This window comes from Octopus bimaculoides, chromosome 26 (assembly GCF_046866305.1).
Source record: "Octopus bimaculoides isolate indiv1 chromosome 26, ASM4686630v1, whole genome shotgun sequence".
Classification (NCBI taxonomy): Eukaryota; Metazoa; Mollusca; class Cephalopoda; order Octopoda; family Octopodidae; genus Octopus; species Octopus bimaculoides.
In genome coordinates, this window is record NC_142953.1 from 14735887 (window position 1) to 14761524 (window position 25638).

At 37.0% G+C, this 25638-nt stretch overlaps 1 protein-coding gene across 2 annotated transcripts in view; it reads left to right on the plus strand.

Annotated features, from left to right (window-relative positions):
* LOC106880180 (lysophospholipid acyltransferase 5) overlaps positions 1-25638 on the plus strand; it is a 46017-nt gene that overhangs the window by 12637 nt on the left and 7742 nt on the right. For both annotated transcript variants that reach the window (XM_089342938.1, XM_089342939.1), the window contains exons 2-7: positions 19011-19118; positions 20032-20138; positions 21276-21413; positions 21532-21639; positions 23505-23575; positions 23819-23927. In XM_089342938.1, coding sequence (XP_089199064.1) covers positions 19011-19118; positions 20032-20138; positions 21276-21413; positions 21532-21639; positions 23505-23575; positions 23819-23927 — 641 coding nt within the window. The remainder of the gene's footprint in view (positions 1-19010; positions 19119-20031; positions 20139-21275; positions 21414-21531; positions 21640-23504; positions 23576-23818; positions 23928-25638) is intronic.

Consider the following 25638-nt stretch of genomic DNA (forward strand, 5'->3'; position numbering starts at 1 on the left):
CTTCTATGTTTTGATAGACTCCTGAACACAAGGAATTTAATCAAAGGTCTGGATATTTAGACATTAGGACTAGCACCAACTTGGAATCGGGCTGTGGGTATTTGCTAAAACACTCTCCTTGCATTCTCCAAGGCTACAGAATTTTCGACTCCATGATACTATCAGCTTATACTAGTATAATCTCTGTTGTATCTACTTTATACTATTTACAGTTTCATGGTGGCTTGGTCCACTTGATACTTAAGTGTCTTTGTCATGTACATTTATTATACAATGTGTGGTGAGATAAGAACTATAATTATTTTCAACTGGAAGATTAGTTTGGCAATCTGTTAAGCTATTGTCTATCAATGTCTAACATCTGAATCTGTTCATTGTTGTTCTGTAACTTTCAAAACATTTCAAACCCACTGCAAACATTTCCTTCTGAATAAATAATCATTATTCAAATATGTTCAGTCATGTTTCTAAAACATGTCTGTCTCCCGAATGACTACAATAAAAACTTTATTCTATTAAATGTACAGTTTTTATCAATTGTCATCGTTAGCAATTTACACACAATAGACTTGTTATATTCCTCTGGAAATGTATGGGGGTATATACCTCTAAAAATACAAGTTGTTGTTGTTGTTGTTGCTTAACCTTATCTTGGCGAGAGTCAAACCTGTGATCAAAAGCATTTCAACTGCGATTAGCTTCTCTTTCTTTTTTTGAGGAATAGTCTACCTTAGACTCCATCATCTATGTCATTTTTAAAAGTGTATTTTGAGGGAGAATTTTCTGCTATTTCTAACACAAGAGGCTCCTTCTAAGACCAGACTTGGAAAGAGTAGATACCACTGCAAGGAATGTGGTCACAGACTGGTTGAAAAACTCTGTGTTTGGTGGTGTTTTATATTAATAAATATCGTTAATAATATTAATATATAGGCAGTGAGCCAGCAAAATCATTACCATGCTGGAAAAAATGCTTAGGGTCATTTCTTCTGACTTCATGTTCTGAGTTCAGATGCCACTGGAGTCACCTTTGTTTTTAGGGGTCGATAAAATAAGTACCAGTTGAACATAGAGGATCAATCTGACTTACCCCCTCCTCTGAAACTGCTCGCTTTGTGCCAGAATTTGAAAGCAATATTAATACATAGTAATTAAAACTTTAGTTTAATTTATTTTCAATGTTTTTTTTTTTAGATAAAATATGAGAATATATATCTTAATATATAAATCTGAAATTGTGTGTTTGTGTGAAGCCTTTTTGAATGTTTATAAAAATCCACATTTTCCACTTTTTCGTAAAAATTTTTACATCAATGGAATTTTCTCGATCTGAACTTTCCAGTGCAGTAATTAGATTTTTTAAATTCCGTTTACTTTGTGTGATTTAAGGGAGATTTGGCTGTTGTTTCTAGCAACTTTTATATTTCATCCCTGCTACCTGGAACGCCATTTTTACACACGCGCTCAACATAAAAATATAGAGAGTAAGAGTAAAAGAGGGAGAGAGAGAGAGAGAGAGAGAAAGTGATACATACAACGTCATAGATTAAACTTTCATCTCAGTATTCTTTACCTATTTTTCATAACATAGATACGTAAACACACACACAACCACACATACAAACCTGTGACAACAACATACACATTGCTCTCAATCTCTATTCATTTCTCCCCCTCTTCCTCTCTCGCTCTCTCAAACGTATACATGTGCAAGTAAACACAATCATTCACATCGTGGTATATTTACAAAACATTGATGGCATAACTACAGAGTTGTATCCCCCAACTTTGGAAGGTCATAACTTTCATAAAAATGAATATCTATTTATGAAATTTTCTATGCATATATTATTTATTATGTAGATTCCAAATATACAAAAATTTTCGGTGAAAGAGTTTTGGAAGGGGGTGGGGTACAATATTCGGAAATTCTACTTAAATTCCTCTTAACTTCCAGGAAAATGAATATTTTTTCATGAAATTTTGTACAAATGTATCTTGATGTATGTACATTTCAAGCATGTAGGAAGTTTGAAGGAAACAACTGCAAGTTATTTTTGAGAAGTGTTCCCCACTCGGTGGTGTTTCGAAGCAAGTCGTCCATATTTGTTTAATTTTTCTCTATTATGTGCTTATGTGCATCCTTAGATTTCTAATGAAGTAATAGGCAGTGAAGAGAAGCAGTCATAAGAAAACTTTTAACTACCCCTATTCCTTTCTCTCCCCCTCTCTACCTCTTCCTCTCTCGCTCTCTCAAAAGCATACACGTGCAAGTACACAATCATTCAGTAAAATATAACTCATGTTCGTCAATGTTTTGTAAATTTACCAAGATTTTCACTAGGGTGTTAGGGTCAGGGTTAACGCTTAGGATTAATGTTACGGTTACGGTTTTTAGGTTTAGGGTTAGGATTAGGGTTGGGTAATCGTGCGGGTGTTAATCTGAAAAATTACAGATATGTGAAAAGTACCGACACTGCCATCTATTATAACTTTTGCTGCTCTGTTTAATATATACATAGATTATGCCTCCAAAGAAGAGAGTTTGCTGGGGAAAGACAGCAACCGGTTTAAAATGACAGCAACAGACTGCAGTAATGCACCACATTCCAGAAGCTATTTTGAACATAATGCAAAATGGTGCATCAACATCTTCTGCCCAATCTGATAGAATTCTGGCAAAACTGTGTAGCAACAGATCGCCAGCAATTGCTTCATCAGAAATTGCCGTCCTAGCTCCTGCTAAAAGGGATTATCCTGCTATGTATAATCAGGGCAGCGCAAAAAGTTGTTTTGCACAAGCATTTCTATAGCCAATTACACGGATGAAATTTACGTATGCTTAATAATTTTACGCAAAACAGCCTTCAGACTTTCCCTATTAATTTCATCGTCTTTTGAATTATGAACATATTTACATCATAAGGGTTTTTTTCGTTGTAAGGCTTTCTTTTTTAGTTGATTTTCAGCTAGCAAGACTTATCGTAGATGGCATAATAAGTCACACCCGGACAAGGTCGGGTTATACTGCTAGTTTATATATAAAATTATCTTACCTATTTAATGAGTAAATTATTTTATATGTTCATTCATGTAAATTATTTATTTATGAGGTAAATTATTTGTATGGCTGCAACAGAAAATGATGTTACTCATGGCTGAAATCTCCACTTTGTTACTTGTTTGGCATCGGCATGTAGAAGCACACATTACATTCTCGGAGTGGTTGGCGTTAGGAAGGGCATCTAACTGTAGAAACTCTGCCAGATCAGATTGGAGCCTGGTGCACTACTTATTTATTTTGAAGTTTGATACTTATTCTATTGACCTAGGAATTTTAAAATGATTGGATTGGAGAAGGTAAATAATGCAGTTAACTGTTCAAGCAGTCATACTTTTGCTAATTGTTTTAGATACATATGGAGGTGCCAACAGAAATACTCTCTCAACCTTCCCACTCTTGAGCCAACGGGACATTGAGGATGTAATGACTGGAGAGAGAGAGAGACTGAAGTATCTTGTTGAAGGACACAACATGCAGCCTGGTTAGAAAACGAACCCACGACCTTATGATCTTGAGGTCAACAGTTCCTTATTTTGATTTTAATCACCTTACATTGAAATTGTATGGATAATACCGTACTAAATTCTGGTGCCTCAATTTAAGTACCATATTCATCTGAATCTATATATATATATATATATATATATATATATATATAAATCGTCAAGCAAAATCGTCATGGCACCTGTGCCCAGCATTGCCTTCCTGGCACTTGTGCCGGATGGCATGAGTAAAGACATTCAAGCGAGATCATTGCCATTGCTGCTGAACTGGCTCCTGTGTGGGTGGCACGTAAAATACACCATTTTGAGCGTGGCTGTTGCCAGTACCGCCTGACTGGCCCTTGTGCCAGTGGCACATAAAAGCACCCACTACACTCTTGGAGTGGTTGGCATTAGGAAGGGCATCCAACTGTAGAAACTCTGATTGGAGCCTGGTGTAGCCATCTGGTTTCACCAGTTCTCAGTCAAATTGTCCAACCCATGCTAGCATGGAAAGCGGACGTTAAACGACGATGATGATATATATATATATATATATATATATATATATATATATATATATATATATATAGTGGTTGTCTGACCACCTCCTGTACCTACACCTTAGATCCATCTGATGTGGCTTTTTAAACCAGACAATGTTTTGAAAATATACCCCCATAGATTGCATATCTGATTTGGACCACCAAGAGCTGTAGTTAAGTTCTGATCTTTGTGGATCTTAAAATGTCTTTTGAGGCCTCCATTAGATATTCAGACCTTATGGCATATATGGCACTGAAAGGTGTGCACAGATATATAGGCAGAATAGTTGGTGGAGGTTCGTTTCTCATGAACCTGAAAATGGGATTTGAGCCCAGCTAAAGAAAGGCATGGTCTGTCACAAACTGTACACACAGGAAGGTCACTGAGATTCACCTTCTCAATCGCAACATTCTTTAAATCTCTCTTGAGCCTTGTATGTGTTATCCTGGCCTCCCCAAACACTTTCACTCCACACTTTCGTTTGTAATCCGACACACATTCTATTTCCCAATGTATCTACTATTTGAATTTGTTATACATACATCTACCATTAAGAATTACCCCTGTAGAATAATGTATAAATAAATAAAAGAAATATGCATTAGAATTTAAGAAAAATATCATCTGTTAAAAGAAAGCTAAATTAGCCTGTACAATAAGTAAAAGAGTATATTTCTCTATGATAACTGTGAAATATAAAAGAGCTGATGTCATACAAATAACTAGTCTTACATATATTATAAAAATTCAAATGTCTCCAGTGGTAACCCAACCTGAATAATCATAATGATAATCTACATTGGATACATCAATTTTGTCATGCTTGAAAAATATTCAACACTCTAAATATTAATAATATACAAATAAGAGTTGATATACGATATACTAAGGACAAGGAAGATAGGGTTACTTGTTTTCTATCTAATATAAAGAGGCCTTGAACTCTATCTGCATACATGATGTAGAGTAGCAACACAACACATGTACTGAAATCAACACACACACACACACACACACACACACACACACACACACACACACATACACACATACATACAGCTGCTATTCTCCTCTTGGTCACTTATTGACATCCATTACACCCCACTTCCAACCATTTCCACAACTGTCCATCATGCACAGACACACACACACTCTCATTATTCACTACCATTACTCTCTTTCTCTCTCTCTCATTATTCACTACTATTACTTTCTCTCCCCCTCATTTCTCCCTCCTTTTCCATTCTGTCAGCCCAATCTTGATCTGTTTCCTCCGTCCCCACATCATTAATTCATCTGCAATCATCATCTTCTCTACTCTATTGATCACTGCTTTTCTGGAACAGAGATTGGGCAGCGAAGACTCTTTTGTCTTCCAGGACAGAAGGCAACCTCACTAGGACTGGAATCACCCTGAGATCTATCCAACAGACTCTGTAAAGTGGTTGAGGAGTACAAGGAGAGACTGCAAGGTTGAAGATATGACAATTTCTCTGGGGCTGGAACCAGGATCAAAGACACCCAGGACACTTCATAAAGTCGGGTTAAGAGAAACCTTTCGGGGAGGGGATAAGTTTATTACATCAGCCCCAGTGTCCAGACTTAAATATATAAGTCCTGGGGTTGATTTGTTCAACTAAACCCTTCAAGGCAGTGCCCCAGCATGGCCACAGTCCAACAAATGAAACATGTGAAAGAATAGAACAGTACTTCAGGGTTCTTTAGAAGTTTCTGTTTTAAATACACTGGTTTCAGTCATTTGACTGTGGCCATGCTGGAGCACCACCTCGTAATTTTAGTTAAACAAATCAACCCCAGTACTTATTTTTATTTAAGCCTGGTACTTATTCTATTGGTCTCTTTTGCTGAACTGCTAGATTACGAGGATGTAAACCGACCAACACCGGTTATCAAGCGGTGGTGGAACACACTCATGCATACACATGATGGACTTCTTTTAGTTTCCACGTACCAAATCCATTTGCAAGACTTTGGTCAGCCTGAGGCTATAGTAAAAGATGCTTGCCCAAGGTGGGCACTTGCTGCAGAGGGACTGAACCTGGGACCATGTGGTTGTGAAGCAAACTTTTTACCAGCCATGCTGGCACCTAAGTTTCTAGACATTCTTTTGACTTTTCCTCACATCCCCCCACCCCCTCCTCCACTCAGTGGAAAAACTACTTGTAAGCAATTACAGTGATGACAATGATGATGATATTAACAGAACAATTGTGGAAACTGTTTTCTCTTTGTCCTTTCCCTCTTATCTAACGTTCATAATTCTCCCTCATCTTTGTCTCTCGTATATATATATCTTTCCCTGTTTTCTTTCTCCCATCTTTTTTTATTTTATCTCTCTCTCTCTCTTTCTCTCCAGTCTCATTGATTCCCTTCTGCCATTGATCATTTTCCATTGTCTTACATTCTAAAGCCAACACCTGCTTTAGTTTTGATGTCTTTATATCTTGAAGCATTTGATTTCTATCGACACTATTTTCTGCTGTCAGTTGAGATCTTACAAAGTGGTTGAAATAGAAAATAACAAGAACAAAGGCCACAAATAAAAGACACGCTCCCCACCCCTCCCCCCGTCTTTTAATGTTAATTCCTTCCTTCATTTCCATTTTCCCCGATTATTGAAAAGTGTCCTTTTGTTGTTTATTATTCTTACACATTGTTCCTGCTTGCAACAAATAGATCTGCAGTTTCAAGTGTGATACTACAGAGTAAACCTGGGCGTTCTTATTGCTGACTAAAGCTATAGACAAGATGAACAACAACAACAACATGTCGAAAATAAAACACGAGAAAGCAGTGATGGACTCTTGTTCGGGGCTTAGAATGTCTTGTGGTTATATGTTGCAGCTCTGTATTGTGAGTTCAATTTCTGGCCTAGCTGCTATGATTATAAACCTTCCTCAAAGTTTTAAAGGTTTTTTTTTTTTCATAAATACTTATTTCTTTATTGCCCACAAGGGGCTAAACATAGAGGGGACAAACAAGGACAGACAAAGAGATTAAGTCGATTACATCGCCTCCAGTGCGTAACTGGTACATTTTTATCATTTTTCAACAGAATCTCAAAAATATGGAAAACTTGTGTTTTTTTTTAAGGGTACAACACTTGAAATGGTTGATGAATCTAAAATATTTGTACTTCAAACTGATGTCTGTGAGGTGGTCATTTCTGGAATATTGATCTAAAAAAAAAAAAATCCTTGTCCTAAAGCTTATTTTTTTAAAAGTCATTAACTATTTATGAACAAAAACATTCTTTGCTTGAATGGGAAGCGTTCGCTATTGTTGATAATGTCAGAAAGTGGAGTCATTGGTTAATTGCAAACTTGTTAACTGTTCATGAAGCTGTTTTATTTTCAGTAACAGATGTTCATGAAAAGTTGAAAATAATAAACTTGTTGTGTTCACCATTGTAATTCTCTAAATACACTTTTGACAGATGTATTCTGCTAGAAGAGAAAACCTTGCTGATTCTTTTCCAAGAATTAGTTTTGCTTCTTCAAACTTCTCTGTTTCTCCACTCCATCAACATCTTTACCATCCTGATGCTTGTTGGTTTTATCAAGATGTGGAATCCAGGAATTTGTCTTCCGGTGGAGTTATATATCTCATGTGGAGGTTCTGTCAATATGAAGCTACAGTGTTTTTCCATTGTTAATACATGTGGCTACTCAACCACTGGACAGACAGTTTTATTGACTTCAGGGTACCAAAGGAATCAGGTGCCAAAAATAAATATATTTAGTTATTGTAGACAAATATGCAAGATTCACATTTGTCTATGCATACCCAGGAATCACTGCTGCTACAAGAATTAAATTGTTGGCTCTGATTATTTGTGTTGACTGGAAATTCAGCCAGTCTATGCAGTGTCCATGGATGTTAATGTCTTAAATTTATTTTCATTAATTCATTAGCATTCAAATGTGATGCTTATTTATTCACATTGTTTTGAATTAATTATGCATTATCTCCTAGCTTTAAGATTTCGATGATGTGATTGTTTATTTTTAGAATAGCATTGTAGGGTAAGTGTGGTAAGCCTGATCTGGTCAGCTTCAACATTAAAGCAGGTAAAAATACTTGGGCTTGATATGGCTGGTTTGGATGCTAAAGGGTTAAATTTAGAAATAAGTTGTATCTGTGGGATTCCATACCATCTGCAGGGAAATGATCATATTACATGAGGGTACATTCAGCTGATTTTTTTCTACCAGGTCAAGTGTCCACATAGAAGCTCCCTTGTGGTAACAGCAGACAGCAGTTCTGCACTATAATAAGTACCACCATTGATATAAAACACTTTTCTGTTTATTGTTGACGGTATTTCTTTCCTTTCATGACAATATAAACAACTTGCTTGTCTTAATTTTCTATTCAAGCCTTTTTTTTTCTCTCTTGGTTCCACATTGCAGCCTTAATTCAATGTGTGTATAGCTATACCTTTGTCTGTTTGTCTCTCCAGTGTACGCATGTGTGTGTGTGTGTGTGTGTGTGTGTGTGTGTGTGTGTGTGTGTGTATACATGCACATGCATGCACGCATACACACACACATCCATCTATTAAGCCAAGTGAGATTAATATACACTTAGTTCTTTGTATTCTTCTTTTATGCCTTGTTGCCAGACTACACAGTGGCTGGTCTGATATATTAGTGACCCTATTGGTAGCAACGCTGAACAGAAGCTGGCTTTCCTTCTTTCTAAAAAGCATAATTTTTCTACAAGCAAATGGTTCCATCCACTTCAATTATTGTGATGAGGAAGGGCAATTATCTCTCACTTGGCTGCTTCATAGCAACAATAATAATTGCAATTCAGCTGTAGAATTGTATTTACTTCAGAGCAATAAAGACAATAAAACTCTTTAAAATTCCAATCCTATTTTGATGTGAACTTATTTTACATCAGAAACTCTTAATAAGGATCATTATTTGATAATTGTTTCTATATTTTGTGGGGGTGAGATTGTCAGTCAAAGGAACAAATTTAATTGTAGTTTTCCTTTCCATTTTTTTTTCATATTTATTGTAGATATTTTCTTGGTTGTCTTTAAAATATTTTTATATCCTGGTTTCCTTGTTGTTCTTTCTTTCATTGCGATTCCTTTCTTCTGTTATTTATTTTACCATCTCTTTCTTCTCATCTTCTATATGGAGAAAATAACAGCAACATGTATTGCTGGCCCTTGGATAATTTTAAATTGGAGTCAATAATGAAAAAAGAAGGTAAATAGCAGGGCACAATAATATAACGCACAAATGTTTCTCTACCTGAGATGTTAATCCAAGATCAAGAGAAAAGTTAATTAGCTCTGCTTTTTAAATGAAGAGGTTTCAATTGGTTCCAGCAGAATATGCAAAGGTTGATGTGTAGAAGGATGTGATCAACTGAGACAGGGTATTTAGAAGGGTTTACCTGGTTTTTAAGATCAAGTTGGGTCCAACAGGTCAAGTTGGTGTGCCACACATCGGCCCATGAGGTCATACCACTATTTATTGGTCAGTAGAATACATGGGTCATAGTTGAGGACATTGGTAGCAAGGGTGCCTCTTGGCAGTATTCAGTCCTCTGCTAAATGAAATTGATAATTAGTTGCAAGTTGGTTGTCTATATGGATAAACACATCCTAATGACCCCCAGACACCACAAGATCAGTTAATAAGTTCTGGTCACTTCCTGAAGTCATTTTATTAACCGGATTCTTTTCCCTAGAATTTGTGACTTTGTGCCGAAGTCAGAATTCATAATTAATAAAATGGTAGGATTGGGAATTGGGAGAAATCTTGAACTAAATATATCATTATATCTCTCAACAATGTCTTTCATCATTCTGAAGTGAATCAGATCAATACCAGTTAAATACTGGGGTAAGCATAATCGCTTCAGGTCTTATGCCTATCTTAGAAACATGTAATGTTATTTGAGATGTTGACCTTGAAACAGCAACGACGACATCTATGGAAAATGCAAATAACAGAATCTGCTGATTGTCATGCTTTAAACAAATGTGGAATGTTTGACATCTTTGGCCTTGCTCTACTAAATTATTTTTTGTTTCTTTTTTTTTTTTGTCAGTCTGAGAACAAAACAGTTTCTAAGTCCACAAGTATTGTAACTAAGACTGAGTGTGTGCTTATGATGAAAGAAGAGGTTGTGATGTTGGTGTAATCCTACTCAGGATTTAAAAAAAATATTTCCTCTCTTTATTTATGGGACGTGTAACATGTGGCTGTGTACAGGTGAACACATCAAGATTAGACTGTTCTGAGGTGGGGGAGCTGGTAATAAATACCTTATCTGTTGGAATTAGTTTATGAGAGTTACAACACAACTGTCACACAGCACAGTGCTAGGCTGTTGTTTAATATTGGTTACTGTTTGCACACTCACATATAACTATAGCAACTGGGATTCAAAGTTGTAAGCAGACAGGTCAGTGTGCCGTCAGCTGCTGAGTTGACAGTCCATATCTCAACACACTAGTATTTTGCTGCTTGTCCAAGATCAAAATACTTGGATATTTTGTGTTTATTAAGAGCTGAATATTACGTGTGTGTGTGTGTGTGTCCCATTACAACTCAGTTTTGCCATTCATCTAGTAATGTGGAGGAGGTGAAGGTAAATTTCAAGTTTGAGGAATTGGAATTCAAAGACTGCTTTCTTCAGGGATCCTGAAAAATCCTTATTAAACAAGATGAGCCAAAGTGTGAATCATTTATGCAGTCATTTAATCTGCTACTAATAACAGATAAATCTCGCCCAACCTCAATAATGTTTTAAAAAGAGGAAGGATTTATATATAGGCACAAGTGTGGCTGTGTGGTAAGAAGTTTGCTTCCCAACCACATAGTTCCAGGTTTAGTTCCACTGCTTGGCACTTTGGGCAGGTGTCTTCTTCTATAGCCTTGGGCCGATCAAGGCATTGTGAAGGGATTTGGTAGAGGGAAACTGAAAGAAGCCTGTCACACACACACACACACGTGCATATATCTGTGTGTATTTTCGTGGTCTGTGTCCTCCTACCACCACTTGACAGCCAGTGTTTATGTCCCTGTAACTTAGCGGTTCAGCATAAACAACTGACAGAATAAGTATCAGGCTTCAAATAAAGAAAAAGTACTGGAGCTGATTCATTCAACTAAGAGTTCTTGAAGGTGGTGCCCCAGCATGGCCCCAGTCTAATGACTGAAACAAGAAGAAGATAAAAGATAATGTCATTACTCGATATAAGAAAATTTGGATGTTTGTCATTTGAACTCGCTTTGATCAGAGCTGATCTGGGACTAATCGACTACTGAGCAAGTTTATAAAACTGGATTTACTAGTGGCAGGATTAATCCTCCTCTTTCTCTCTGTCCATGTCTCAATAGAGAGGAAATAACTTCTGGACATTAAAGTTGGAAATGTTGAATAGCCATCAATCACTAATTGTCTTCTTCACAAATTGATATTATCAAATGATTTACTAGTTTTCTGGTTTTGTCATTTCAGAAGTTAGTTATTGGTTCTTTTATTGAACGCACTCAAATTATACATTGTCAGTTCTTTTTTTTTTTTTTGTTTTCTTTAGGTTATACATTATTGTTGTCATGTTGTTGTCGTCGTCATCATCATCATCTTAGCTTTTATTTGGCTAGAATCATTTTCATCTCTCAATTCACCATCACTGCCATTGTTATGATCGTCATTATCATTTTCATCATCATTATAATTATTGTCGTCATCATCATCAGATGCTGACAAGTTTGTTTATGGATCCTGTTGAAATAATCTTGACTTGGTTTTCTTTGTTGAATAATTCTGGATCAGTCTCTTTGTCTATTGTCTCTTTTAATGATTATTGTTGTCAATGTATAAACTTTGGCCCCATTTTTAGAAATGTTCTGATGAGAATGAGGTAAGGGGTGTGAGGGTCCAAGCATAGAACAATAAAATTTGTAGGGATTAGTTTAACACCAATAAGGGAGCTTACTTTCTGTATGACTGCCAAAAATAGTAATGGGTCGAGCAAGATCGTTGCCAGTGCCCCTGGACTGGCTCTTGTGCTGGTGGCACATAAAATGCACCATTTTGAGCGTGGCCGTTGCCAGTACCGCCTGACTGGCCTTTGTGCGGGTGACACGTAAAAGCACCCACTACACTCTCTGAGTGGTTGGCGTTAGGAAGGGCATCCAGCTGTAGAAACTCTGCCAAATCAGATTGGAGCCTGGTGTTGCCATCTGGTTTTCACCAGTCCTCAGTCAAATCGTCCAACCCATGCTAGAATGGAAGGCGGACGTTAAACGATGATGATGATGTTGGTGCCTTTTAAGTTTAATTCCTTAATTTGTTAGTTCTGTGACTATCTATCCACTTGAAGGTTTAGTTTTGTTACAAGATAAAACTTCACTCTATATAGGGTACTAGTCTATCATAGATAAAACTTCCAAGTGAGCTAGTACCTTATCTTGACAGGTAATTGAACAGGGACTATGGAGAATGTGATCTGCCTAGAAACACAATATTAACATTAACTATCGTTTTCCAGGCAGATGGTGTCTTCATGTAATGCATTCTCTTGATAAATCTAGTCTTTTATTACGTCCACTAGTGTACATTCTCCTACATTTTCTTAGTGATTTTCTCATCACTATCTCTGGTGGTATGATGAAGTCTCTGCTTAACTGATGAGGTCAGTAAAGTTGAAACATTCTCAGAGTTATCTCCCATGCTTCCTGAAATATAAAAAAATTATTAGTCATTTGATGACTCCATTTTTATTATGGAAATAACCTGCAATATTCTTGTTTTATTCTAGATAACTTTTGAAATTATGTAAAAGGCATTTAATAATCTTTTAGGATTGAAACCGGCAGGGAAGGACCTCCGGTTGCTGAAGGTTGTATTTTCAAATTATGCACAAACATTAGATAATAATATATTTTGAAATTAGATAAAAACTTTTTATGCATTTTTTTTTTTAAATATATGATGTGATTCATGTGGATCTATGTATATGTGTGTGTGTGCATACGTGTATGTATGTATATATATATGTGTGTGTGTGTACATACATGTGTGTGTGTATATATATATATATATGTGCATGCATGTGTGTGTATATATATATATGTATATATATATATATATATTTTTTTTTTTTGTTTGACAATTTTCTTTGTGTCTTTTATGAACTTTGACCTTTATTTATACAAATTTAAATAAATGTTGATCACCTTCACATTATCAGTTTCCAATTACATTTGTCTAAGTATGTCCTGGTTTTTGTCTTCTGTTGTACATAGTTTGTGTGGGTGGGTGTGCGTGTGTGTTTAAGCCTGCTCATGTGTAAGTGTAAAATTGCAAGTGTGTGTGCACATGAATGTATATATATATATATAAATATATATATATATATGTGTGTGTGTCCATTCTACAAGCTACCAGTCCAATCTACGTAGTGCTTAAAATGATGGCCATATATTCACATTTATTTATATATATATGTGTGTGTGTGAGTGTGTGTGTGTGTGTGTGAATTTACATATAAAATAAAAGCAGTTCTCTAAAATAAATATTATTAACTGCACATATTTGTTTTAACACCTGGTGCTTTGAGAGAGTACATACTCTACCAGGCTGTTGCAGCCGCTGGAAAATACATGAAGCAGATACATTAAATATATGTAGTTTGCCTGGTGTTGCCATCCGGTTTCACCAGTCCTCAGTCAAGTCGTCCAACCCATGCTAGCATGGGTTGGACGACTTGACTGAGGACTGGTGAACCAGATGGCTGCACCAGGCTCCAATCTGATCTGGCAGAGTTTCTGCAGCTGGATGCCCTTCCTAACGCCAACCACTCCGAGAGTGTAGTGAGTGCTTTTATATATATATATATATATATATATATAATATATATACACTCTTTTACTTGTTTCAGTCATTTGACTGTGGCCATGCTGGAGCACCGCCTTTAGTCAAGCAAATCAACCCCAGGACTTATTCTTTGGAAGCCTAGTACTTATTCTATCAGACTCTTTTGCCGAACCACTAAGTTACGGGGATGTAAACACACCACCATCGGTTGTCAAGCGATGTTGGGGGGACAAACACAGACACACACATACATATATACAACGGGCTTCTTTCAGTTTCCGTCTACCAAATCCACTCACAAGGCTTTGGTCGGCCCGAGGCGATAGTAGAAGACACTTGCCCAAGGTATCACGCAGTGAGGCTGAACCCAGAACCATGTGGTTGGTAAGCAAGCTACTTACCACACAGCCACTCCTGCGCCTATATATATATATATATATATATATATATAATTATTAAACATCTGGCTTTGTTACTGGCATGGGTAGGATTGTTCAACACGATCTGACAAGTTCTGGTACTATGTAGACCTCCAATGTCTGCTTTGGCAAGGTCTTCAGTGGCTGGATGCCCTTCCTAATGCCAACAGTTGACATTGTAGAGAATGGTGTCAACGGTTCTTTCCTGTGTTATATGGTCTGCAAAGTGAGATGGCCAACAGCTGGTGTTGGTGGATGGAAATCGATGGGAGCCATGCCCCACTTGACTACCTTGCAGTCCTATTTCTGTACAACATGCACCCCCCTCTCTCTCTCTTTTTTTCTCTCCCTTTTTCTCTCTCTCTTTCTCTTTTTCTCTCTCTCTCTCTCCCTCTCTTTCTCTTTCTCCCTCTCTCTTTTTCTCTCTCACGCACAGATACACACACTCACACATACCCCAAACACTCTCACCCTCTAACATGCACCTACATATATACATACACATACACGTACACACACACACACGAGGTGAGGTGTGTGAGAGCAAATATCTCCTAATTGTTCTTTGTGTAGATAAATTTAAGTTTGGAGAGTGGGTGGAATACGAAATTAAATGCTGTTAATTAGTGAAGCATTAAACACGCACACACATTCATTTACATGCATGACTACACACACACAATCACATGTATGAATGTTACATATATATATATGCACAAGTGTTACATACACACACACACACACACATTATAATTAATTCATTTTTGCTGTTAATTGTACAATAGAAAATTTGTGTGTGTGTGTGTGTGTGTCAAAGTGCCTTGTTTATTTATTTATTTATGTCTATTTAAAGTCCAAACCTGAAGAGGGAAGTTGTATTCTGATCATAGATCTGTCTGATTGAAGTTAATCAACAACACACACACCTTTAATCATATTACAAAGAAATCTAACACTGTTATCCATTAACTACACCCCCACCCCCCAAACAAGCCAATCAACTAAAAAGACAACCTTTATGTGGTTGTTGACATGCTAGAATTAGCAGCCAAAGTTTCCACAAGTCATATTGTATTGTTTCATAAATAGAAAACTATTTTACATGGTCATGGGTGGAACTTCTTGAATCGTAGTGTAGTGGTTAAATGTGTATCATGGTGAACAGATGCAAAAGGAATATGTATGCCTTTGAAGTAAACAAATGAGTGAATCAATTCGTAGTTAAAATAATTTATTCACTGGACTTAATTTGTCGTTGGTACACATAATTCTTCACTACATGCAAAATGTTGACAACTGCTACGAGTTGCTAGAAATAGAAACAGGGTACATCTGTGGAAATGATATGTCACAATTGAATATATGTTTGTGTGCGTATGTAGTTCATCTGATACAGTAGTCTACCGTGGAACTTCGAACATTGCTCTTCTCTCTGCTGTCGCCAAAACCTGTTGTGTTGTGTCATAGAGCTTCCTCGTTTGGCTGCCAGGGCCTTCTCTCTCCCCGTCTTGTTGACCACTGAATTTATAAGAATCGTGGCAGCTAGAAGAACAGACATACTGCAGCAGAGTTTGTACCTAAATAGGTCAGCTCCTGTCCATTTGAACTTCGCCCGACATGGCCTTAGGTCGAAGGGAGTCCTAAAAGTTTAAACTTCTGCTGATCGTCTGTAGATATGGTGACTTGCCTCTTTTAATTGTTATGTAGTTTATTGTCTCTAAATGATTTAATTGTCTAATAAACAACAATGTACAATGGTTGGAGAAAATGAAATTCAACGTGCACGCATGCACACACACACACGCAGAGAATATGATAAACAAGCTGTTACCATTTATTTATTTTGTTTCTTGATCGTTTTTCTGCTGCTGTGGCTCATGTGATGTCTCTACTTACTCCCTACTCATATTGATTGTGTTTAGCTTCTTAAGAGAAGCAGCGACCCTGTGTTGAGGGCATGTCACTTCTTCAGTAAATCCCCTGGATTTGGTAGACGGAAACTGAAAGAAGCCCGTCGTATGTATGTATGTATGTATGTATGTATGTATATATATATATATATATATATATATATATATATATATATATATAAAAACAATATATGAGTATATGCATATATATGCACATGTATGTACATACCTTCATCTACATGTACATATAGATACATATCGGGTACATGATGTTGCAAAAAAACATAGACAAAATGATAAACAAGGAACAAAAAACAAGCAGGCCACATAGAGAACATATCCTTCATCAGCTGCCACCATTAAAACACTGGCGTTTCGAAGAGTTAGGGCATATATGTGTATGTGTGTGTCTGTGTTTGTCCCCCCTAGCATTGCTTGACAACTGATGCTTGTGTTTACGTCCCCGTCACTTAGCGGTTCGGCAAAAAGAGACCGATAGAATAAGCTCCAGGCTTACAAAGAATAAGTCATGGGGGTCGATTTGCTTGACTAAAGGTGGTGCTCCAGCATGGCCGCAGTCAAATGACTGAAACAAGTAAAAGAGTAACCTTGTGCACACACATACAGGATGAATTCCTGTGCATTTTTCATCTCACAAGGCTTTGGTCAGCCTAGAGCAGAAGATACTTAAGGTATCAGACAGTAGGGTGGAACCCAAGACAACATGGGCACAAGGTGAACTTAGTAACCTGTCAGTTATGCCTACAACCCTTTAGCTATTTGAAGCCTAATAGAAACAAGGCGGAGAGCTGGCAGAAACATTAACACACCGGGGGAAATGCTTAGTGGTATTTCGTCTGCCGTTACGTTCTGAGTTCAAATTCTGCTGAGGTCGGTCGACTTTGCTTTTCATCCTTTCAGGGTCGATTAAATAAGTACCAGTTATGCACTGGGGTCGATATAATCGACTTAATCCGTTTGTCTGTCCTTGTTTGTCTCCTCTGCGTGTAGCCCCTTGTGGGCAGTAAAGAAATAAGAAACAAATAGCTATCAGGTTTTCATAAATCTTGTTTTGTTATCCTGAATGACCCTGTACCTATCATAGAAATGATCAGTGCCACAGCATGGCCGTTGTTAGAAGTTGTCGCTGTTATTATGTTATTGCTAAGTCATTCAATTTAATATAGAAGAGAGCCGCTTGTTTGACCATTGTTTATACTCGGCAAAATTAGTTGCAATAGAAGATTGGGGAAGAACAGTTTCATGCAGCCATTTTGTTTTCTCCAACATGAAAATTAAAAAAACAAAAAAAAAAGATTTAAACGTACTGTTAACATGAAGAATAATCAAAATAATGATGAATATATTGGACAGCTATTAATTTGAAACTAAAACTAATCAGTGCTTTATTATTGGTTTCTGGCATGACTGGACCTGTTGTCTTGTCAGATGTTTCTTGTGAAAATTATTTTCTTTTTGGGAATGGAACAAAGTTTTTTTTTCTTCTTTCTCATAAGTAATATCTTTTTATTTTATTAGGTGCAGGCATGACTGTGTGGTAAGAAGCTTGCTTCCCAACAACATGGCTCCAGGTTCAGTCCCACTGCGTGGCACCTTGGGCAAGTGTCTTCTACTATAGCCTTAAGCCGACCAAATCCTTGTGAGTGGATTTGGTAGACGGAAACTAAAGGATTTGGTCGGCTCAAGGCTATAGTAGAAGACACTTGCCCAAGGTGCCATGCAGTAGGACTGAACCCGGGGCCATGTTACATAGACACACACATACATGGATGTGTGTGCATGTCTTTGTGTTTGTTCCCCATCACTGCGTGACAACTGGTGTTGGTATGTTTATGTCTCTGTGGTTCGTCAAAAAATGCCAGTAGAATAAGTACGTGGCTTAAAAAAAAAGAACAAAAGAAGTAATGGAGCCGATTTGTTTGACTAAACACTTCAAGGGGGTGCCCCAGCATAGCCTTGGTCTAATGGCTGAAACAACATTGTATTACTTAATCAATAATCAATATGACTATATCCTCCTGATTTTCCTTTAGACCCCCCCCCCCCCACACCACACTTGATTGATTTATCCTTTATTTGCTTCAGCCATTATATTGTGGCCATGCTGGGGCACAGCCTCGAAAACCATTTTTAGTCAAATGAATCGAGTGCTTATTCTTTTTTAAAGAATGGTGCTTATCCTATAGGTCTCTTTTGCTAAATTACAGGGATGTAAACACCCCAACACTGGTTGGATCATTCCTGTTCATGTCTTTCCTGTGTTTGTTGACTTAAATTTGCTCAAGATCACCATCGAACAGTGTCTTGCATGGAGTGGAGGAGGGTGTTGTGCATATGTGTGACATACCGCCTGACTGGCCTTCGTGCGGGTGACACGTAAAAGCACCCACTACACTCTCTGAGTGGTTGGCGTTAGGAAGGGCATCCAGCTGTAGAAATTCTGCCAAATCAGATTGGAGCCTGGTGTAGCCATCCGGTTTCACCAGTCCTCAGTCAAATCGTCCAACCCATGCTAGCATGGAAAGCGGACGTTAAACGATGATGATGATGATGATGATGACTTGTAGGTCTGTCCTTCCACTTGACCAGATTATTAAAAACCACCACCACCACCACTTGTAACTATAATGCAGTGATTGATTTCCGCTTGTACAATGGACTAATGTCTTCTCTCTCACTCTTCTTTTTCCAGGCTATCCACTGGCGTTTATATACAGAGGACTCTTGTATGGCCGTAGCAGCACATTACAGCACATATACTTCATAATATGCGGAGTGTATATGGGTTACTTTAATTTTGGTAAGTCCTGCTTCCATTGTTATTTCTTAGTTACCCCCGCCACACATACACAAGGCAGTGATATGCCACAGACATCAGTGTGTAAGGACAAAATGCTTTTTATTATTCATTCCAGTTCTCAATTGGCAAACTGGCAGAATCATTAGCATTCCAGTCAAAATGCTTGGCAGCATTTTCTCCGGCTCTTATGTCCTGAGTTCAAACCTAGGCAATGGGTGAAAAGCAAAATAGGAATTTTAAAAGAAGTATGTATAAAACTAGTTTTTAAATATCGAATGGTTATTGGGGTCCATCAGAATAAAATAGGAATCAAAGGAGTCCAGAGGTTAAAAAAAAATGGTTTGAAACCACTGTTCAAGATTTTAGTTAACACTCTTTGTAATAGAAAGATTTTAACATTTTTTACTGTCTCTGAAGTGGAGGCGCAATGGCCCAGTGGTTAGGGCAGCGGACTCGTGGTCATAGGATCGCTGTTTCGATTCTCAGACCGGGCGTTGTGAGTGTTTATTGAGCGAAAACACCTAAAAGCTCCACGAGGCTCCGAAAGGGGATGGGGGCGAACCCTGCTGTACTCTTCCACCACAACTTTCTCTCACTCTTACTTCCTGTTTCTGTTATCCAAAGGGTCAGCCTTGTCACACACTGTGTCACGCCGAATATCCCCGAGAACTATGTTAAGGGTACACGTGTATGTGGAGTGCTCAGCCACTTGCACGTTAATTTCACGAGCAGGCTGTTCCGTTGATCGGATCAGCTGGAACCCTCGACATCATAAGCGATGGAGTGCCAACAACAACAACTGTCTCTGAAGATATTCTACAAAAAAGACATGTTTTTTAAATAAATTTTTATCACTTTTGATATTTTTGTGAAATAAATGTGGTACATTACCTTTCTTTTTTTTCCATTGCAGGAATAGATGTTCTTCATTCATTTGTAAACCTAATCCTTATTTATCTGCTGACAAGGATTGGTGCTGGAAGGTGGTGGTCACTACCAGCAGCTTTCTTAATAAACACTGTGAGTATGCTGTGGATACCTGTTTGTGCATCTTTTATGTTGATGAAAATGATGACAATTAATCAATTAACGTGACTGTAATCTCTTCAAAGAGGCCCAATTCTTGTCTGTGTTCTTCTAGTTGTGCTTGCATCATATTAAACAATCAATGCACAGGTGAAATAAAACTGCACTAAAAATTAAATGTTTGTCCAAAGCAGGTGTAAATTCATAATCTCCTCATTATAAATGGCAGGTAAATTTATTGCCACACTGTTATTTCGACTTTCAAAAATAATCTATAAATTTATGGCCACTTGATATCCATATCTAAATTAACATCTTGTTTTAGGTTTGTTTGCTCAAAAGAATTTAGTGTTCATAGGTGCAGGGCATGGCTGTGTAGTTAAGAAGTTTGCTTCCCAACCACATAGTTCCAGTTCAGTCCCACTGTGTGGCACTTTGAGCAAGTGTCTTCTATAGCTCTGGCTTGACCAAAGCTCTGTGAGTGGATTTGGCTGATAGAAACTGAAAGAAGCTCATCATATATGTGTGTATGTACACATTTTATGGCCGTAGTCTAATGACTGAAACAAATAAAAGATATATATATATATATATATATATATATATATATATATGCATGTATATATATATATATATATATATATATATATATATGCGTGGCCGTTGCCAGTACCGCCTGACTGGCCTTCGTGCGGGTGACACGTAAAAGCACTCACTACACTCTCTGAGTGGTTGGCGTTAGGAAGGGCATCCAGCTGTAGAAACTCTGCCAAATCAGATTGGAGCCTGGTGTAGCCATCTGGTTTCACCAGTACTCAGTCAAATCGTCCAACCCATGCTAGCATGGAAAGCGGACGTTAAACGAAGATGATGATGATGATGATATGGTGTGTGTGTTGGTTCCTTTCTATCTCTCTAACTTAGCAGTTCAGCAAAAAGAGACAATACCTGGCTTAGGCTGAAACACTTCAATGTGGTTGCTCCAGCATGGTCGCAGTCCAATGACTGAAACAAGTAAAAGATTAGATATTTTTGCACAGACCCAGATGCTTCTCTTTATGGCTTTATATGTTTCAATTTACCATCTTTGAAATACTTTATTCAAAGCTCATGAAATGTGTTTGTTTTCAGGGTTATCTTGTGCTCGGTTTTGCCTCCAGCTCAAAGAATGGTGAATATTATCGCATTGAATGGACAACTTCACACTGTGTGCTAATTCTAAAACTCACTGGAGTTGTGGCTGATTTGTACGATGGATCCAAACCTGAGGTTTTTATCTTACTTATTAGCTTTTGTTTTCGTTTATTTTTACTTGTGCCTAATCTGTAGTTCCACATTGGAGTCCATCTAACTCTGTGGTGTCTCTATTTGTGTTTTCCCCTTACAGGAGAAGTTGTCACCTGATCAGAAAGAAACTGCCATAAAGAAAACTCCTACAATTTTGGAATTAATGGGACATTGTTATTTCTTTGGTGCTTTTTTGATAGGACCCCAGGTAAGTTGACATCATTATTAGCCCCTCTCCTCTATTTTCTAATATTGACTCATTTTTCCATATTTTTCACCAATATTGTCTCAGCTAATATTGTCGGTTGTTTATATTTACTAATAGTTCCCCAGTTTTATGCTTACTAATATTGCTTCAGCTTATATTGTTGGATATTTACTATGTCCTAGTTGCTAATATTAATAGTTAATACCAGCCCAATTAACATAGTAATTAGTTGCTTATAGTCAGCAGGATTAATTGATATTTGTAAGCTTTCATTTCCTGTATAGATTCTTGCTAGTCATTATTATTATTATTGTGGCGAGCTGGCAGAATTGTTACACTGTCAGATGATATACTTAGTGGTATGTCTTTTGACTTTACATTCTGAGTTCAAATACCACCAAGGTCGACTCAGCCTTTCATTCTTTTGGGGGTTGATGAAATGAGTACTAATTAAACACTGATGTTGTTGTAATTGACTTACCCCTCCTCCAAAATTTCAGGCCTTGTGCCTATAGTAGAAAAAATTCCTCTTCCTCTTCTTCTCATTATTATTATTGTTACAAGCTGGCAGAACTGTTGGTGCATTGGACACAATGTTTAACTGCATTTCTTTTGGCTCTTTATGTTCTCAGTTCAAATTCCATCAAGGTTGACTGATATCAAATCATCAGAAGAGTAAAGTTAAGGTCATTGTCATTCACAGCAATAACCATGAATCAATACTAGTCATATTTTATTATAGCCTGGTGTGATGTTATGAAGGTTATCCTTCTGCCACTGGTATTGCTCATATTTTGTTTTATTTATTAGCATTTCTATTGCAAATTTCACCTCCCACCACTCCAGTTACTGGGTAAAAGTTCATCATCATCATCATCGTTTAACGTCCGCTTTCCATGCTAGCATGGGTTGGACAATTTGACTGAGGACTGGTGAACCAGATGGCTACACCAGGCTCCAATCTGATTTGGCAGAGTTTCTACAGCTGGATGCCCTTCCTAACGCCAACCACTCCAAGAGTGTAGTTGTTTGTATAATACAGTGAATGAATGGGTTTAGCTGCTTTGACACAGGAAACTTGTTTGTTTGTTTCGTCAACTGACAGCTGCAAAAGTTCATCAACCCAGGACAACTGAAGCCAATCCACAGGATTATCTGTCTCAGCCAATAAGATTATCTCTGATATTTCTTAACCTTTCACTTTCAGTAAGATTGAAATCAGCATCATACAAACCATTCTTATTTCCAATCGAAAGGTAAGCAACAAGTGCACCCCCCCTACCACCTCTGAGATAACTCCTCACCTGCCTATCGTCATCATACAGGCTCTACATTAGGAATAGTCTTTGGATCACTATCTCCATCTGCCAAGTCATATTTACTTTTAAAATCCTTCTTATGACCATAATTAGAGCCGTTCCGATTCCTTCCCCTGTCCCCATCAATACTGCAAATCAAGTCTCTCACCTGCTCAGCTTTCAGATTTTCAGGCAACACGTTTTACCCAAACCTCACAAGAGATCATGGCAATGTCTTCTCAAAGAACTCTGCCGAAAGCAGTGAAGTAAAAGGATTGTTTATTGGTTCATGTTTGAATACCAGTAGTAAACAGAATTACACGACCAAGGAATCTGTTACTTGGTCCTTATTTCACAAAGCAGTTTCCTTTTACCACAGCCCAGGTCATCACCTCTTCTTTAGACACTTAGTCTGTTCATGCTGTCCTCAATATGCTCTGTAAGAACCATATTTCAAATCCCTCCAAGCGCCTCATTTCTGATGTTATCGTGTATGCTATGTTGTTTTTTCCCCCATATCCCCCTTCTAATTCAAGGTGATAATTAATATTGTATGTCTCATTGCAGTGCTCCATACGAAGGTACCTCACTTTAGTGAAAGGTGGATTTGCAGGCAGAGGTGATAAAGTACCCAACAGGTGAGTCAAATTGTTGTAGTTTTGGGGTTCTGTGTTTTCTAACAGGTGACAGGAGACACTTCCCATTTGACTAAAAATTCTTCAAGGTGGTACCCCAGCATGGTCACGGCCTAATGATAGAAACAAAAGATAAAAGAAGACCAAGCTAGACTGGTTTGAACAAATAACACTTTTGTAACCCTTTAACATTCAAACAATTACGATGGTTCGTAAATGATTAATTTGCTCTCATCTTTGTTACAGTGTGGCTGCAGGATTGACCAAGTTAATTGTCGGCCTCTTCTATATTCTTACAATGTTAATCCTCATGTTAATCACACCCACGGATTATTTCTTCATAAAAGATTTTTATGTAAGTTTTGGAATTAAATAATTCTCTTTTGGTGTTGGTAATAAAAAGATATTTTAATTTTTTTTTTTAATCTATTTTTCTTCGCTTCTTTTAATTTTGTGTTTGTGTGTGTGTGTGTGTGTGTGTACAATTGAAAGCAAGAACTATAGTTTTTTTTTCTTTTCTTTTTTTTAATCTTCTGACAGAATAATCTGACTACTAAAGGGTCAAAGGCCGAGCTGGCTTCAATTTTTTCTGATTTTCAAAATTCCATGAAATCAGTTAAACCTTTAAAAATAAATCATCTAAAAGACTCCAAGTGCATTTTCAACTTCTTTCTGTATTTCTACACCTATGTGGAATAAAATAATTCTTTTCCTATATATATATATGTGTGTATATATAAAAGAAAAATAACTCAAGTGTTTTATATATACATACATACACACACCCATATACATACATCCACATATCCATATATGTGTGTGTGCATGCATACATATACATATACACACATACATACATATTTTTTGTACACACACAAACATGTGCACATACATAAACACACATACACGCATACATACATAAATACATACACACACATACATATAGAAATATGCACTTACATACAGAACCTAATAACGTATATATATATGGTTTTATACAATTACATACACAATTATACATGCTTACATATACGTAGATTTGTACACATATATATATATAATTACAAACATACATACACCCCCCACACAGGTATACATGTATACATACATACACTCATCCACACACCTATATACCCATATACATACATATATATATATACACATACATATATATATATATATATACATATATATATTTATATATATATACACATACACATAAATACATGTACATACACACATATATACATACACATACAGATACATACGTATGTATATATAAAACCCTTGAGTTATTTTTCTTTTATATATACACATATATATATGTATGTATATGTATATGTATTTGTATGTATGTATGTGCATGCGTGTGTTTGCGTATGTATACATGTATGTATATGTATATGCGAATCTGTTTATTTGATTAGGTAATAGGCGTAGATGTATAGCTGTGTATGTGCATGAATATATTTCTATTTATACATGTGTGTATATGTAGATGGATACATATGTGTATATGGGGACACGCACACGTGTATATTTGTATATGCGTGGGTACGTATGTGCATATGTATAAATGTGGACGTATGAGTGTGTGTATTTATATAGATGTGTATATATATATATATGTGTGTGTGTGTATGTATGTGTATATACATATATATATGTATGTGTGTGTGTGTGTGTGTGTATCAGTATGCATGTATATGTGTGTGTTTGTGTATTTATGTATGCATGTACGCACTCACACATTGATTGGTATGTGTTGTCCAACCCACTATCCGGCAGCGTCCAATTCTCTAACGGCTTTTTTCAAATGAACCAAGTCATAACCTTATCCATCTATTGTTTTCATAATCGGTCATAATGTCTTACGTTTAAGATGATTCCCATGCTTTCCCTGATGAGAAGGTTACAATTTTAATATCAAAGATCCCTATGGATCACACAGGTTGTAACCCTTTGAAACATATGTAGGAATAAAGTATGCAATTATAACATGCGTCTTCTCCAATCCTTAAATTCTTATATATATATATATATATATATAATTTTCCAGTAAATTC